Source organism: Nanorana parkeri, unplaced genomic scaffold, assembly GCF_000935625.1.
Source record: "Nanorana parkeri isolate BGI_ZX_2015 unplaced genomic scaffold, ASM93562v1 scaffold1, whole genome shotgun sequence".
Lineage (NCBI taxonomy): Eukaryota > Metazoa > Chordata > Amphibia > Anura > Dicroglossidae > Nanorana > Nanorana parkeri.
Window position 1 is genome coordinate 3290142 of NW_017306269.1, and position 15882 is coordinate 3306023.

The window sequence follows — 15882 nt, forward strand, 5'->3', positions numbered from 1 at the left end:
AATTTGCCTTTCAATTTTGGATAAAGTGGAGAAGGGTTAAGAGGGGGAAAAAAACCCTGCCAGTTTATGTTTTGATGACTGTGTACTGTTGGGGAGATTTCCCTTCACTTCCTGTCCCAAAGATGCAACAGGAAATTTCAGGTACTCTTGCAAAGCGATGGAAATTCCCCTCTTAGGCAGATGTGTCCATCACATTAAAAGTGCTATGCATCAGTTTCTATAAATGATCGTGTGCCCCAAAAACTGTTCTAAAATATACCATAGTACCAGAGCGGTGTAAGTACTGTACGGAGGAGGGGCAACAGCGACAATCAGCACTGCAGTAACGAGTGAGGGGGATGCGTATAGATGGCCAGCGAAGTGCGGCATTGCAAGAAGGAGAGGGAGATATGTATGGACGCCCAGCAAAGTCCAGCAATGCAGCTAGGAAGGGAGAGGAGATGTATTAATGGCCCGCAAGCTGCAGGAGGTAAGAGGGGGATGTGCATGGACGGACAGTCAGGAAGAAGAGAAGGCGGCAACATGTATGGCCAGCCAGCAAGGTGCAGCAGTTCAGGAAAGAGGGAAATGTGTATGGATGGCCAACAAGGTGCAATAATGCAGGAAGGAGAGGGGGACGGTGTACGGATGGCCAACAAGGTGTATCAATGCAGGAAGGAGAGGGGAATGTGTAAGGATGGCCAACAAGGTGCAATAATGCAGGAAGGAGAGGGGGATGTGTACGGATGGCCAACAAGGTGCAATAATGCAAGAAGGAGAGGAGGATGTGTACGGATGGCCAACAAGGTGCAATAATGCAGGAAGGAGAGGGGGATGTGTATGGATGGCCAACAAGGTGTATCAATGCAGGAAGGAGAGGGGGATGTGTACGGATGGCCAACAAGGTGTATCAATGCAGGAAGGAGAGGGGGATGTGTATGGATGGCCAACAAGGTGCAGCAATGCAGGAAGGAGAGGGGAATGTGTATGGATGGCCAACAAGGTGTATCAATGCAGGAAGGAGAGGGGGACGGTGTACGGATGGCCAACAAGGTGTATCAATGCAGGAAGGAGAGGGGGATGTGTATGGATGGCCAACAAGGTGCAGCAATGCAGGAAGGAGAGGGGGATGTGTACGGATGGCCAACAAGGTGTATCAATGCAGGAAGGAGAGGGGGATGTGTACGGATGGCCATCAAGGTGTAGCAATGCAGGAAGGAGGGAAGGATAAATAAAAAAAATTAGGATGATCCCAGTGGAAGATTACCATGGATTTGTGAAAAAATATTGGCACATGCCAGAGTAAGCATTTGAAACTGGCCTTCATGTGACAAATGAATGAACTGGTTCTGTCAGGTTTTTTTAATACAGCCTCTGTCCCTTTTACGGTGACTCACTTCACCAGGGCAGGAAGTGAGAACAAATTACCCCCAAAGGGGACCGAGAAAGCAATCAAACACTGGATGTAACCCCTCTCCCCAAAACTAAAGTATTATCTATCATTGGTCTTTACAGTTCTTTTAAATAATCTGAAAGCATTCGGGATTCTGTAGGAGGTAAAAATAAAACTGAAGCAGTCCTTGTTGCCGGTACACTTCCTGATCAGTTCATTTCTTTCTCTGTTATTTGCAGTGAAAATCCAACAAGTTTCATGCAGGACTGTGAGAGTTCCTTCTCCAGCTGGAAGTTCTCTGGGGGATTCCGCACGTGGGTGAAAATGTCTCTTGTGAAGTCAACCGAAGAAGATGGAAGCCAGTCAGTGGAATTCAAACAGGAGGTGAGAGATCAGATTCAGGATTCAGCTAAAAGAAACGCGTTCCGACCACTATCACTGACCTCTCTGTCAGAAAATGTCAGATGCCCGGCTGTCATGCTAATTTACCCCAATGTACATATACCATACCCACCAACTCATCTCCAGTACAGCACACAAGCATGCCCTGTGAGGCAAAAAATAGGGGCGTGCCCCTTTTTTTTTTTTGCACATTATAGTGCATCAGGAAAATATCTGAGGTGTGTAAAAAAAATAACAAATGTGTATGTATCAGTACCTAAAAAGTCTTACAAATTTATTTTATCAATAAATATCAATGACAGTGGGGAGTTCACTGTGGGGCCCCGATAAATATTTTTCTCTGAGGTCCCATGTTCTGTAGATATGCCCCTGTATGATGTATGCTTTCTATTTAACCTATATACTGTACCTGGGCCATTTCCTACTGCTTACTAAACAAAACATTTTATTTGTAACTGTAGACAAGTGTTGTGAATTATATTGATCAAAGACCAGCTGCTGACCACGGGGACCAGTTGTTCTTTGTGGTATTCGAATGGAAAGACCCGTACATTCAAGAAATTCAGGATGTGAGTATACAGAGCATTACCTCCTCAAACTCAGAATGTGTTATGTGGAATCTTATTAGTGTTACATCAATGCAAGAAAACTGTAAGTAAATTACTGGCCCTTTCTTGTGGGCTTAAAGAGAACCCGTGGGCAGCACACAGTTAAGTATTTCCATATTTTTATTAAGCCATGAATTAGATTTTTTTTAAAAGTAATCGTTAATATCTCTAGCTGCGTGCACTGTGGAGCAATTCATCGTCAAAGTGCACTTTAGTAGCCATGAGGTTGTTTGTAATTTTCCTGGCAGTTCAGCTCCCCCAGTTCTCTCTCCCAGCAGTAGCTCAGCAGCTCAGATCTTCCTGCTACCCCCTGTAAACTGTGACTGAACAGCTCCCTGTCTTTCCCCCTCGCAGAAGTGACTCCTCAGCTGTACTTCACATCAATCGGCTAGTAATTTTCCACCCTGCTCAGTTGATTTTTTGAATACATTTTTTTCTCGAGCCGAGTGGTGCTTGAAAGGCCACCCACAGCTCAAATTTCAGCAGAATGGAAAAAAAACCCTTCTCAACCAGGGTGCCTTCTGGCTTCGTCAGGGGTGCCTCAAAATTTTCACACAGCGTCATGCCTTTCCATCGTGCATGCTTTTGACATGAAGTAAATTGTATTTTTTGTTTGTTTGAATGGGTTCCCCTTTAAAATCCATACCAGACCCCTATCTGGAAGTTCTCCGGGGGATTCCGCACGTGGAACCCCTATCTGGGATAGGAGTCTGGTATGGATTTTGGAGAGGCCACATGTTTGTTTGTTTTTTTACATTTTAGACTGGGGTGCATATTTTGATAGGGTGCCATGACTGAAAAAAAAACTGTGACTGGGGTAGACTGTGAATTAAATAGATGAATAAAAAAAAGTTGTCTTTTTAAGTTCGCGGAGGGGGGGAAGGGTTGCAATGATGCAAATTGCTCTTTTCATGTGAAGGTCTCCTTTGAGTTCCACGTTAGGCCTGTATATAGCAGTGTTCGATGATTTGGGTCTACCAGCATTGTCTGTTTCCTCTGTAGACCTGAGATGTGTTCACACTTGTGGTACTGAGGAACACAGAACAGCTGGATAGCGAGTAATCCAATTCTCTCACATCTGCTTCTCATACACTTCTAATCTGCTTGTCTCTACTTATTTCCTTTCTTTATTTTATTCCTGGTCTGCAGATCATCACTGCCAACCCCTGGAGCATGATCGCTCTGCTCTGTGGCGTGTTTCTGGTTTTGTTTAAGGCTGCCGACTTTGCCAAGCTCAGCGTGAAGTGGATGATCAAAATCCGCAAGCGGCACCTAAAGAAGAGAGCGCGGGAGCTGAACCACATAAGCTGAGATGTGGATCGGACCAACCATCACTTCACAGTGTTACAGAGGGAGCCAGAGGGTCAAGAACCACTGTCATTTGTCCCATCAGGAGAACGCTGCTAAAAACATTCTAGGTGTTCATCGTAATGTAGGGATAGGAAAGACCTAGGTGGTTCCAGCCAGGGCCGGACAGGTCCAGAAGCCAAGCAAGCATCCAGTGCCCTTCAAGAAGTAGAGCTGGTATTTAAAGAAGACCTCCAGAAATAAAACTGCATTATTTATTACGTTATGCCTAAAGCTGAACTCCGGGCTAAAAAAAAAAAATACTTCCCCCACTGCAAGGGTTAAATATTGATCAAGTCTAGCGGTAGAGGACTAGGATGTAATACTTAGCCTATTCCCTGGCAGGCTTCTGGAGCTCACCTCTTCTGCCTGACGCTCTAGGTTGTGGGCAGGCTGATGGACACTGTAGGACTATTGGTCCTGTGTTGTATGTGATGACCCCAGACTGCAAATGCTGGCCAGGGCGTCTTAGATGAGTGGCTTCAGGGGACCTATGTGAAAGAAGCTAATATGCTACAACTTATTCCTCTACCCCTAGACTTAATGAGCATTTAACCCTTGCAGTGTGGGGAGGCCTACTGCAAGGATATTCGTTTCTGGAGCCAGGAGTGGATCTTTCATGGGCATAACTTACATAAAGCTATAAAAATAAAATGTATACAAAATCAAGAGAAAAAAAGATTCTTAGCTGCCCCAAACATAATTGTGCCTTACCCTGCCATGCCATGCCACCTCCCATGATAACCTTTATAACAGTATTAACAGATTAGTGCAATGATGCACACACAGGCCTGTAGGCACACAACCTTTGCCACCCAAAGTCATCCCCCTTTTACACAGAATATTTTCATGCTGTACGGGTCCCATCCTGGTCTAGAATGTAATGACAGTGTGTAAGTATTAGGGATGCACCGATACTGGTTTTTCAGTATCGAGTACCGATATTTTGCTTTCATCACTCGCTGTTACCGAGTACCGATACTGGTGCTTCCACTGCCACGAAGCCGGCTTCCTGGGCAATCATGAAATCGGGAGGCGGGTCATTACTCGCTGCCTGGCTTCCTGATTGCACGGGGAGCCGGCTCCATGTTCCCCTACGGTACTGCCGGTCAGGGGAAATCTTCCTCTGACCGGAAGTTCCGGTATCTGAGCATTTGGCCGAGTACTCGCCCAAATACTTAGTATAGGCACCGATACTAGTATCGGTTTTGGTGCATCCATAGAAAGTATGACGGTATTTTTTGCTATTGGGAAAAAAAAATGTGTTGGTGATAACTATATAGGGAAAAGTCACCTCTTTACCTCTACTGCCATTATGTGTCCAATGTGTGCTCCTTTCAAGTTCATTGATGCTACTGCGGTCACTAGCGATTAATCCCCAGCAGTAAAAATTGACAGATTTACAGACTGAACAACTGGCTCTTAATGGTGTAAGCTAAGTACACAATGTAGTAGTGATTGATCGCCCATGATTGCACAGAGCTAGAAATCTGTGTGATTAATTACGAGTGAATGCAACTTCTGTAGCCTACACCATTGGGAGCCATTTGTTCCATATGTGTAGCAATCAGTTCCTACTCTTAAGTGAGCCATGCACCTTTAGATTATCTGCAGACTTTCTATGGTCAGATGGAGAAAGTGCAACAGATTCCTCCATCTACGCTAAACTGTGTGGATGGAGGAATCTCCCACTGGCTCTCAAAATATTGAACAATGCCTGCATCCAATCAGACTGTTTAGATATTTTGACAGGCAGCAGGGCCGACTAGCAAGATACTGAAGCTTGGCCCAGTGGGAGATTCCCCCATCCACACAGTTTAGCGCAGATGGAGGAATCTGTTGCACTTACTCCATCTGACCATAGAAAGTCTGCAGATAATCTTTAGGTGTATGGCCGGCTTCAAGCTGGCCATACAAGCGGCAAGCTGATAACGCAATCACATTTTCGATTCCTATTTTTATGAAAGTGACAAAAGCAATCAAAGACATAAAATGGCGGAATTAAAAAGGCACAGCAAGGAGATGAGGTTGAAACCGGGTGGAGTAATCTGATCGTTTTTGATAAAATTGCTGCAGTATTCCGATTTTCCTGATTCCATTTCAAATCAATCTTTCAGTGAACTGCATAGAAAAACTTTGCTCAATTTTGACTTCACAAGTATCTGAATTCTGGTGGTCGCTTGAACTCCGAGACGGTATTTGCAGTTCCCAGTAAATGACTGAAATTGTCACTTATATGGTCGGCTTTGGAGAATAATCGATAGCGATTTTAGTAGCGTGACTGAAAATGTCCCGTGTGCTGCAGCTGCTGCATCCTGATGAACGTTTCTATTTGAATAAAAAAGGGAAGCATTTTTTTTGTCAATATAGTTTAAATTTTTTGGTCAGCCGGCCTGTTTATACATTTTTATGATGTTTTATATCATTTTAAAATTGTTCCTAGAAAATCTTTGTATTACAAACTAATTTTATACAAAGAGCATTCATGATACTCCGTTTACAAAGTATGCTGAGTTTGTAATAGAAAAAGAGCAGTACGGGCCACTTGCTTTACAGTAGCCTGTGCGTTGCTAAGTCGGTCAGATGTTCTCATTTAAAATGACATTTTAAGCAGAGAAAGGAGATGTCCTCATTCTGCAGTGTGTGTAATCTGATCTCCCTACATTTCAGGTCTTTGTCATAACCCCAGCTGTTATCTGAGCCTCCAGAAAGCTGCTGATACTGTTTAGGACTTGCCACCTGCTGGCAGGTAGTGAGTATGAAATCAATGTATTTGTAAGAAATGTATTTTTTAGTTGTGCACATAATAAAGAAAATATATCTACAGAAATCACTCTACATTACTTGTGATTGATCCGAAGTCTTCAGCCTTCCGCATAGGCCATGAAAGAAAGCAAAAACGGACATACACTGAACTATTCCAAGCACAATAAAATGTGCTCAGCTGTACAACATGCACACCACTGAGCGTCTACCCTTTAACGCATTTCACCCAACAAAAGTTTTTTTTAATGGTTTAGCCCAATTGGGTCAAACGCGTTCGAATTAAGTTTTGTTGGATTGCATTTATAGCACCTGAACAATAAATGTATCTGTGCTTGTGATAGATCAGAGTGCATACGATTTCTTTTGCCTTTCATTGCATATGCTGAGAGCACTGACAAGCTCCTGTGCGCTTGTACACCCGGCGAGGAGGAGAAGCCGGCAGGACTAGCAGCTGTGTCTGTTTTCTTTTCTTCAAAGGCTGTCCGTCTGTCCAACAAATCTGAATACATCTCTTCTGTTTTCTTTACTTGTCTCGTTTTAGTAGATGTTAGACTTCCATTAAAATCAAATGGCAACCAACATTACTTTCAGTAGACTCCAGCCGTGTTTTAGTGGCCACCACTTTGACCTGGGGACTATAGGTGCCCCACCATATAAAATATCATTAACCATTGTAGTTCAATGGCTGGGCGGAGGGTGCTGCTGCTGCTGCTCCGAATGGACGTTTCAAAACACCTGCATGTGCATGTGACCGGCATGCACAATTCCTGAGACCTCAGTATCATTAGAACAAGTCAGAGTGGCTCTGCGCCTTGTTATCAATGTGAACCAATCACAGTGATCACAAAAGTGTGGACGGCGTGCGTCACCAGTGGGCACTTTAAAGAGCAGTGTCGGGATGGCGTTTTTAGCACCTGAACAATAAATATATCTATACCTGACGTGTCACATCAAGGATTGAGTGATTGCCTGTGACAGGTGAAGTGTAAGCTGCTAATTGTTCCTTTGCTGGGTCATCTGCACAGGAGAGGGCATATAAAGAGATTAGCCATGCTGGCGAAAAGAGGATCAGTGTAACCTCTTCAGTGCTGAGGCGTCCCATCCCTCCCTTCAAATTAGCATTAGCAAATCTGATGTAATAGTTCACCGAAAATGTGAGCTCCGAATCTATAACCGGATGTGAACCTCTAGGTTGTTGATGCTGCAAGACAACGGAAGACATGCTGCATTTATGTGATCCGCCTGTATGGTGTGAACAGAGAACAATTGTTTTCTATCTGTCCTTGCGATGAGTCTGCGATGATGGTATGAATGAGTTTGATTACTGTATTGTTTAAGCACCTCGATTTCGGAATGTTTCTTCACTTTCAGATAATTGTGGCAAAAAATAAAATCACCTTGGGGTGTCCACTTTCCAAAAACGGGTCATTTTGGAGACGTTTGTGCTGTCCTGTCATCTTTATTTGATGTAGTTTATAACAGATGGCCTGTTGTACTATACATAGTAATTAAATAAAAACCCCGAGTGGTTATTAGGTACCCCCAAAAGTTGTATCTGTCTCAAAAAATGTCAAATGTTTTTGGGTTCAGTGTTGCATGACTAAGTAGTTGTCAGTCCAACTATCACAGCACTGAAAACTAAAAAAGGGCCTGGACAGGAAATGGGTGTAACATGCTTCTATTGAGTAAATCTCAAAGTGTCCATTCACACTATTGCGGCGTGTTAACGTGCACTATGCTGTATTTTTTTCAATGGGCTGCCTAATATACCAAAAAAGGTGCGTGAACCATTTCTGACAGCGTACCTCACCGCACATTGCCACATGTTATGCGACAACACGTGTCCATTTACATGAATGAATGGCATTGCATTGCACCAACACATGTAACATACATTGCAGTAAAGCTTGCGTTGCCACAATGCAATACTGTGAATGGGCCCTCAGATTTCATCTGACTCGGAAATCCCCTTTTGACTTTGTAAAAAAAAAAAACAAGTGTAAGGTTTTTACTCATTCATCTGCACCATGGAAAGTCCCGAGTGTAAATAGCAAAAAAATATTATAATTAAAAAAAAACACAAAAATGTGCACCACTACACAGGCTCCTCCCCCCTTCAGTCTATCATGAATGCAGCTGCCAGACTCATTCACCTAACAAACCGCTCAGTGTCTGCATCCCCCCTCTGCCAATCCCTGCACTGGCTTCCACTCGCCCAAAGGATAACATTCTAAATATTAACAATCACTTACAAAGCCATCCACAACTCTGCCCCCGGATATATCTCAGACCTGGTCTCAAAATCTCACCTAACCGTCCACTCCGCTCTTCCAAAGACCTCCTGCTTTCCATTTTTCTTGTCATCTCCTCCCATACTCGCCTCCAGGACTTCATTAGAGTCTCTCCCATCCTCTGAAACTCTTTACCCCAACCTGTCCATCTATCTCCCACTATGACTGCCTTTAGGCGTTCCCTAAAGACTCATCTCTTCAGGGAAGCTTATCCCACCTCAACCTAACCACTGAACTATTACCTTCTCAAACAATTCATCCCCACACAGCTACCTCATGTATTACTGGCCCCTCCCTTTTAGATTGTGGGCCCTCCTTACCGTCTTGTCTTCAATTGTATTATGATTGTAATGTCTTCCTTATATTGTAAAGCGCTGCGCAAACTATTGGCGCTATATAAATACTATGTAATAATAACCTTCTGAAATCTACATTAACCTGTCCGCCCTGGCTTAGAGCGTAGATGACTGACAATAAAACTGCTTTTATCAATCCATTTGTGGTATAGCACAACCTAAACAAAAATGTAACCATGCACAACTAAAACAATGAACACAAATATTTTTGGAGTTCACCAAAAATTGCTGCTGTTCTGTACGGAAGAAGCTTCTCTCCGTGTGTTGCAGGACTGAAGCCCGATGTTGACTTGAACTGTGGAAAACAATATGATCAAAAACTGCATATTCAGCATGGAAAATCCCTGGGAGGAAACTGGATTTGGACAGACTGCCAGTATTTTGTGTCTGTATGTAAATAGTCCAACATTTAACTACTAAAGGGCACAGAGCCATCAAAGTGGATTTACTTTCAGCTTGATATTCCTGAGATTTCTGATGAACCTTGGATCAGGTTACCGCAATCCAAGAAGAATGAATGAAGAAGTCATATTTGGTCTTCGCTGTATCGTTGTTGCTCTAGAAAAGAATGGAGAGTGGAGAAAACAAGGGAGGCCGGGAGAGATCTTTATTGTGGTGTTTATCTGGGGGGGGTTTAGACACAAAGAAGAAAGAAAAATCAAAGGATATTAATTAAATCTGAGTAGGTTGCAGTAAATTAGGGCTGGGCACACTCGGTGTCCTTAATTAACCTTGAATGCCTAGAGTAATTGCCTAACAGATATTATGACTAGTTACTGTATCATTCTACACACACTGTTTACCCACAAATTCTAACGCGTTTCAAAGGTTTTCTTTATTAATTTAGCGATTGATATGGTTTATTTCTTACGGTTTGAGCACAGACAGAACAATGGCCGGTAAGCGTGAGGATATGTTTCGTTCTGCAATTTTCAAACATAAGGACTTTATTGATGGATACACTGCTCCTGAAATCATTAACTCCTTGAAACATATGGAAATCAGAGACAGGGGTGTTTTCCTGGTCACTTATGCAAAATCAGGTAATTTTTTAATCTAAACCTAAAACAAAAATGTAATTTGTTGCAGCTTGCCAGTGCTTAGATATCGGGGCTGCTTTTGTTTTTCAGGAATTTTTTTTCTTGTGCATACACCTGGTAATCCAGCCAGTGACACACGTCCTGCCCTAAGGTGACAAGGCTCACACACTGTACATCTATGGAGGAGTAGCGTTGTCACCCTAGGCTGTTTGCTCTCAATTTGGACCTCCAGTCTGAAGTATCAATGCCTGCACAATCAGCCTGTATAGACAGAGACTAAGGAAAAACTTGCCCACATCATCAGTAAGGATGTCGCTGCATAAACAGGAAGCTCCTAGGAGAAGAACCATGTAAATTCCAAGGCATTCAAAAGGTAAATGTAAAAATAGATTTTTAAAAACTGTAATAAAGCCTAGGCAAGACGTTTCATTATAATAATACCTGGTGATCCTGCCATGAAGCATGATCCTTGCTCAGGCACTTCCTGTTATAGAGTGACTACACTCTGTCCTTGTCTCTCAACTGTTCTCCTGAGTTGTGACCCTGTCAGGTTGTCACACGCATGTATCCCCTCATGATGGGAGCGGTACGGATCGGATGTCACCACTGTGACACGTGTGTCCGTCCAGTTTTTTTTCTCCTTTGCAAGAAAAAAAAAATGAAATAACATGTCGGTCTATGGGGAAACGGATGTATACAGACGTGTCCGTTTACATTAGATTTCCAATCTGGCATGATCTAGCCCATCGAAATGGATCTCTGATCCGTTTGTTTTTTCGGACCTGGCCAGGAGTAAACGGGTGTAAACAGACACCCATCCGTTTACACATGGCTGCCCATAAATTACCATTGGGCATTTGATCGGGTCTGCTTGAAAAACTGACAGGCGGACTCGATCGGACCGCTCATGTGAAAAGGGCCCTAGCCTATCAATTTAATTTTTTTCTTTTTTTAGGATAACTAAAACTTCTTTTTTTTTTTTTGGCTAGTGGACTTTTTAGCTATCTGTGGAGATATCTCTTCACTTCCTGTCCATGAGACACAATAGGAAGTCTCTCCAAAGTGAGGGAGATCCCCTGATGTCAACACAACCAGTGTCCTCATTGGAAGATTTCCTCTCCATTCTTGTTATAGTGACAACTCAATATATTGGATCTTCCCTTCACTTTCTGTCCTGGAGAGGGCGAATCTGCACCCAACCCAACCACCCCCCTTCATGGGAACACAGGCAGCAATAAAGGAGCAAGTGTCCTTCTTTGCGCCATGCTGGCAGGGAACAGGCTTTTCTACTCAAGGTTGTGGCTGATTTTTAAAGAAGGCAATGGGTAACGACACACGCACGCACGCACACGCAACTGGGTGCAGCACAACCTCTGTGAATTCTATGATTTTACGTATCAGGACATAATAAATAAAAAAAATCACCTGTCCCTTAGCAGGTCTTAGAATTGGGTAAATACAACATCAGATGAACAACGCATGATATAATGCACCGTATCATTATTTTACAAACATAAAGCCATAAAGTGCTTCCATGGGAATTAAGACACTAAGTAGCAGCCAGGCTGGTTATTCGCTATGAATAATAATGAAAGGGGGGGGGGGGCTCATTGGTAATATTTACACATTGCTTGCAAAGCACAGAGGCGGCCATTTCCATGAGGATGGTAAGAAAGTTAACAAAAAACAAAAGTTTCTGTGTTCAAATACAGCAACTGCATATGCCTGCTTCATGTACACTCGGTGTACATTGCTGGCACGTTTAAAACATTTTTTTTTTAAATACTTCCACAAAATGTGGAAATAGGCTTTAAGTATTGAAACCATGGGACTAGTATGACAACCAGGCTCATAGAAGTTTTTCTCTAATGGCAGGTTTACTTGATGTTTTATATGCCTTCACAGCTATGGTGTTTGACTACTCTCAGGCACCCTTTGATTCTACTCTGGGCTAAGGGAGGTTATGGAAAATTTGTGGTGAACAGCACCCATGATGAAATTCCATATAAACAAACTCCTATTATACTTGTATGTACGGGTGACAGATCCAAATCAAACCTGAATAATGTACCAGTACAGAAAAATTACTTTGTATTTGTTTACTGACATTCTTGTCTCAGTCAGCTCACATTAGAATTGTGTGTACAAATCTACCCATGTGATACGGACTGTGTAACAATCAACACAATACATTTCGCTAAGTGAAACAAAGAAGAACCTGTTCCAGTCTTCCCTGTTTGTATACCATCTCGTGCCAATTTCCTCCTGTGTCTGCTGCACCTTTAGAAGAAAAATTCAGACATGATGAGCCATCACAATATTAGAAACCTGGACCGAGAGAATGATGGGGGCTGCCATTGATCATTTTGTTACCTGGCTGTCATGCTACCCCAATAGTTTCCATGCTTTTAGAGTGGGTGACCCATAGCAAGTACACTGGTGAGGAGTACTTATTTCAGCCACACAAAGCATTGAAAAATCAGAGACCTAGTATTCCAAAAAACAAAGCACCAGCAGTGTACCAGCAGATACTTTTCCAGCTCTAGAGTAGAGAAAAACTCAAAAGTAGTTAGGAGGCAGCTGTCATTTTTAGGGAGTATTGGCTACGGGGCTCCTGGCATTTGCACATCCGTTTTAAATTATTTTTTTTATTATTAGGGATGCACCGATACTATTTTTTCCAGACCAAGTACTGATACTTGTCCAAGTACTCACCGATACAAATTACTGATACCTTTTTCTTTAGTGCCATGTGACAGATTTTCTATAAACAATCCAGACTAATGATTTCAGGACAGTGGTGCAGCGTCAGGGCCGTCGCAGCTGCAACCCTGGTAGTTCTTATGAAGATGCCAAGTATCAGTATCAGAACATCCCTAATATCCATCCATAGTTTTTTTTTAATGCAAACATTTTGAAGGTTAAAAATAGCACATGCATGCTCACATACAAAACTTTGCCTTGTGGCTTCCACAGAAGGTTACCCAGTTGTTATGCGGGGAAAGTGCTGGATTTAGGATTCTCTGACCTCTTGGCTTCATCTCTGTTGGCTGAAAACCGTTGAGGTCATATGTTTTCCACACTCTTAGTATGTCATTATGCTCCTGTTTGCATTAGGGGCAGAGGCCATCGTGGCACGTAACAGTGTGGCTCCTCCCAGTCCTGCACTGCGTTCTCCATTCTCATTTGATTGACAACTGCAACAGTCTGCTGGTGAAGAGCAGGAGAGAGGGAGGAATGGGTGGGGATAGAACGGCTCTAGTACATTTCCTGTTCCTGGCAACAAATGAAAATGGTTGCAATATGACTTAACGTTACTCACTGTCTGATATCCTACAGAATGCCTACTCTGTAGGTTTGGACCTTCCTGGGTTTCCCTTTTCCTGTCTCTCCATCCTCTCCCGCCTCTTTTTTCCCCTATACTTTATTCCATTCTTGGTTCTTTTTTCCCACCTATGTTGTCATCTGCTTCTTGCTTCTGATGACTGTGATTCTAACAGGCACAGGGTACAATACTTCAGATCCATTGGTTGAGTGCTGTTTGGGTCACTACATAATTACTCTGCTTATGAACCTGTTATAGAAGGATAGCAGCAGCTCAAGATGTTCTCCATCAATGACTAGTACCAATGTCTGTTGTGATTTACTTCATTTGTACATATGACCTGTGGATACCCGTGTCTTTGTGTTCTTATTAAAATGAAATAAAAAATATTAAAAAGAATATGGTTCTAATAGAGTACTTCCTGTGAAGGAACAATGACATCACTTCCCTCAGATGTTAAAACCCCTTTTACTACCTCCCATAAATGCTAAGGAACAAACTAGCCAACAAGGAATATGGATAACACAATTTTCCAATGAACAATTTCCATGTTTTTTTTTATCCAGCACCTAGCAAAATATAAAAAATACTCACCTTCACCTGTACCCACACAAGGGTGGAACTCCTCCTCTAAATTAAATGATGGTCAGCATCATTTAACCCAGGTCCTGTGCATCCAGGCTGTCATGAACGCAACCTTTGGGGGGAGCATGATCAGCCTAGTCTCAAAGTATTGAGAACCACCAAGATAGACTTTAAAGATTACTAGCCCCAAATACTGTTCATGGGTAATTGTCAATCTATTTGCAGTCTCGCATCCAAAAATCACCCACCATCCATCGTTAAAGCATCTGATTTGCTAATCAGACATATGTACGTGCTACCCCAACATTTCTGACTGAACTCCAGATATTCCGGTGGCATTGAAAAGCTGACGGCTCAATAACCCCATTGATTGTTAGCAGTATTCCTTGCATGATCTGGACAAAGGTGATGACTGAACAGGGAAATAGCTTTATGTTCAAGACTGGTCCTCCCAAGATAAAGTCAAAGTTGGACCCAGCCTCAACTTTCGGTGTATTGCCAGTGTTGGTCTTACTCCCCAGAGTCTCGGGCCACACAACTGCTTGTGCATTTACTGCAAAAATCCTCCATGGGATGCACAGATGGTCCTACTAATGCATACTGTCTGTTCAACACTGGATACAGCTTAGATGCTCCATGCTCTATCTCTGGGGTAGGCAACCTTGACACTCTAGTTGCAGTGAAACTACAAATCATGCCTCTGGGCGACATACCTGTGGCTTTCTGTTTTGCAAAGCCTCACAGGACTTGTAGTTGCACCACAGCTGGAGTGCCAAGGTTGCCAACCCCTACTCTACCTGGCACATCCATCACAAAACAGCATGCATGAGTAACAATTTCTACCACAATCATATCAATTTTGGACAATTCTACACACTGCATTCACTCAGTATATGTCCCATTTAGATAGAAAAGAAATGTAATGCATCTTTGTATTCATTAATACCTCATAAAATGTATTCCTTACATGCAAGCAGTGTAAGTACCTGAATTTTAACTGGTATCACCTCTTTTGCTATAGCCAATCAGTGCTAACAAGGAACACGCTGATGGGAGAAAGGAGCAGGGTGAAAAAGATGAACTTATCAGTCTCCTGTTTTGGGAGTGTGTGAGCAACAGTGACACAAAGAGATTGTTGGCAAGATGAGTGCAGCATATTATTAGAAAATATTGGAGGAAAAGCGGGAAATGGCCGCGGGCGCGAGCGGGAAATGGCCGGTATTTAAAAACGGGCAGCGATGCCCGTTAATATACATGCGATCCACATTCTATTCTGTGCCTGGGGTATATAAACCTATGAGCACATCTGTACTAGACTCATCTATTACTGTGCCTATATCCCAATATTTCTTACAGCTGTATTGCCTATAGTAACCAGCAAAGTATAATACATTTTAGATGTTCCGAAATCAGGTCAGCTCCTCTTTTCCTTTCCAGCTCACTCTATACAGAGAGCAGATTAAGGGAAATGACCATCCAGTTCAGAACAGCAGACCGCCCTCCTTCTCTGCACTTCAACTTCTGGTTTTCTGCTTGTCATAGCACATCGAAATGGGGAATCAGATTATGAAAATAACTGAATGCTCCACTTGGCAGCTAATTGTCCTCTTACGGTTTCAGTCCTATTTTCCTCGAGATCGCAGACTTGTTTTTTCACAGCTCACTTCTCACAAGATTATAATACATAATTCAGGAGACATTTCAGGCCTCATTGAGAAATGACTTGTAAAACTGTGTGTTTGGGGTACATGTTACTCTCGATTCAATAATTAATAATCTGGCTAAACCTG

At 42.7% G+C, this 15882-nt stretch overlaps 1 protein-coding gene across 1 annotated transcript in view; it reads left to right on the forward strand.

Moving 5' to 3' along the window:
• The window catches only part of TMEM206 (transmembrane protein 206), a 21809-nt gene extending 18036 nt beyond the window's left edge, over positions 1 to 3773 (forward strand). Inside the window, exons 6-8 of the mRNA XM_018554060.1 lie at positions 1612 to 1756; positions 2236 to 2343; positions 3532 to 3773. Coding sequence (XP_018409562.1) covers positions 1612 to 1756; positions 2236 to 2343; positions 3532 to 3693 — 415 coding nt within the window. The 3' untranslated portion in view covers positions 3694 to 3773. The remainder of the gene's footprint in view (positions 1 to 1611; positions 1757 to 2235; positions 2344 to 3531) is intronic.
• The last annotated feature ends 12109 nt before the right edge of the window (positions 3774 to 15882 follow it).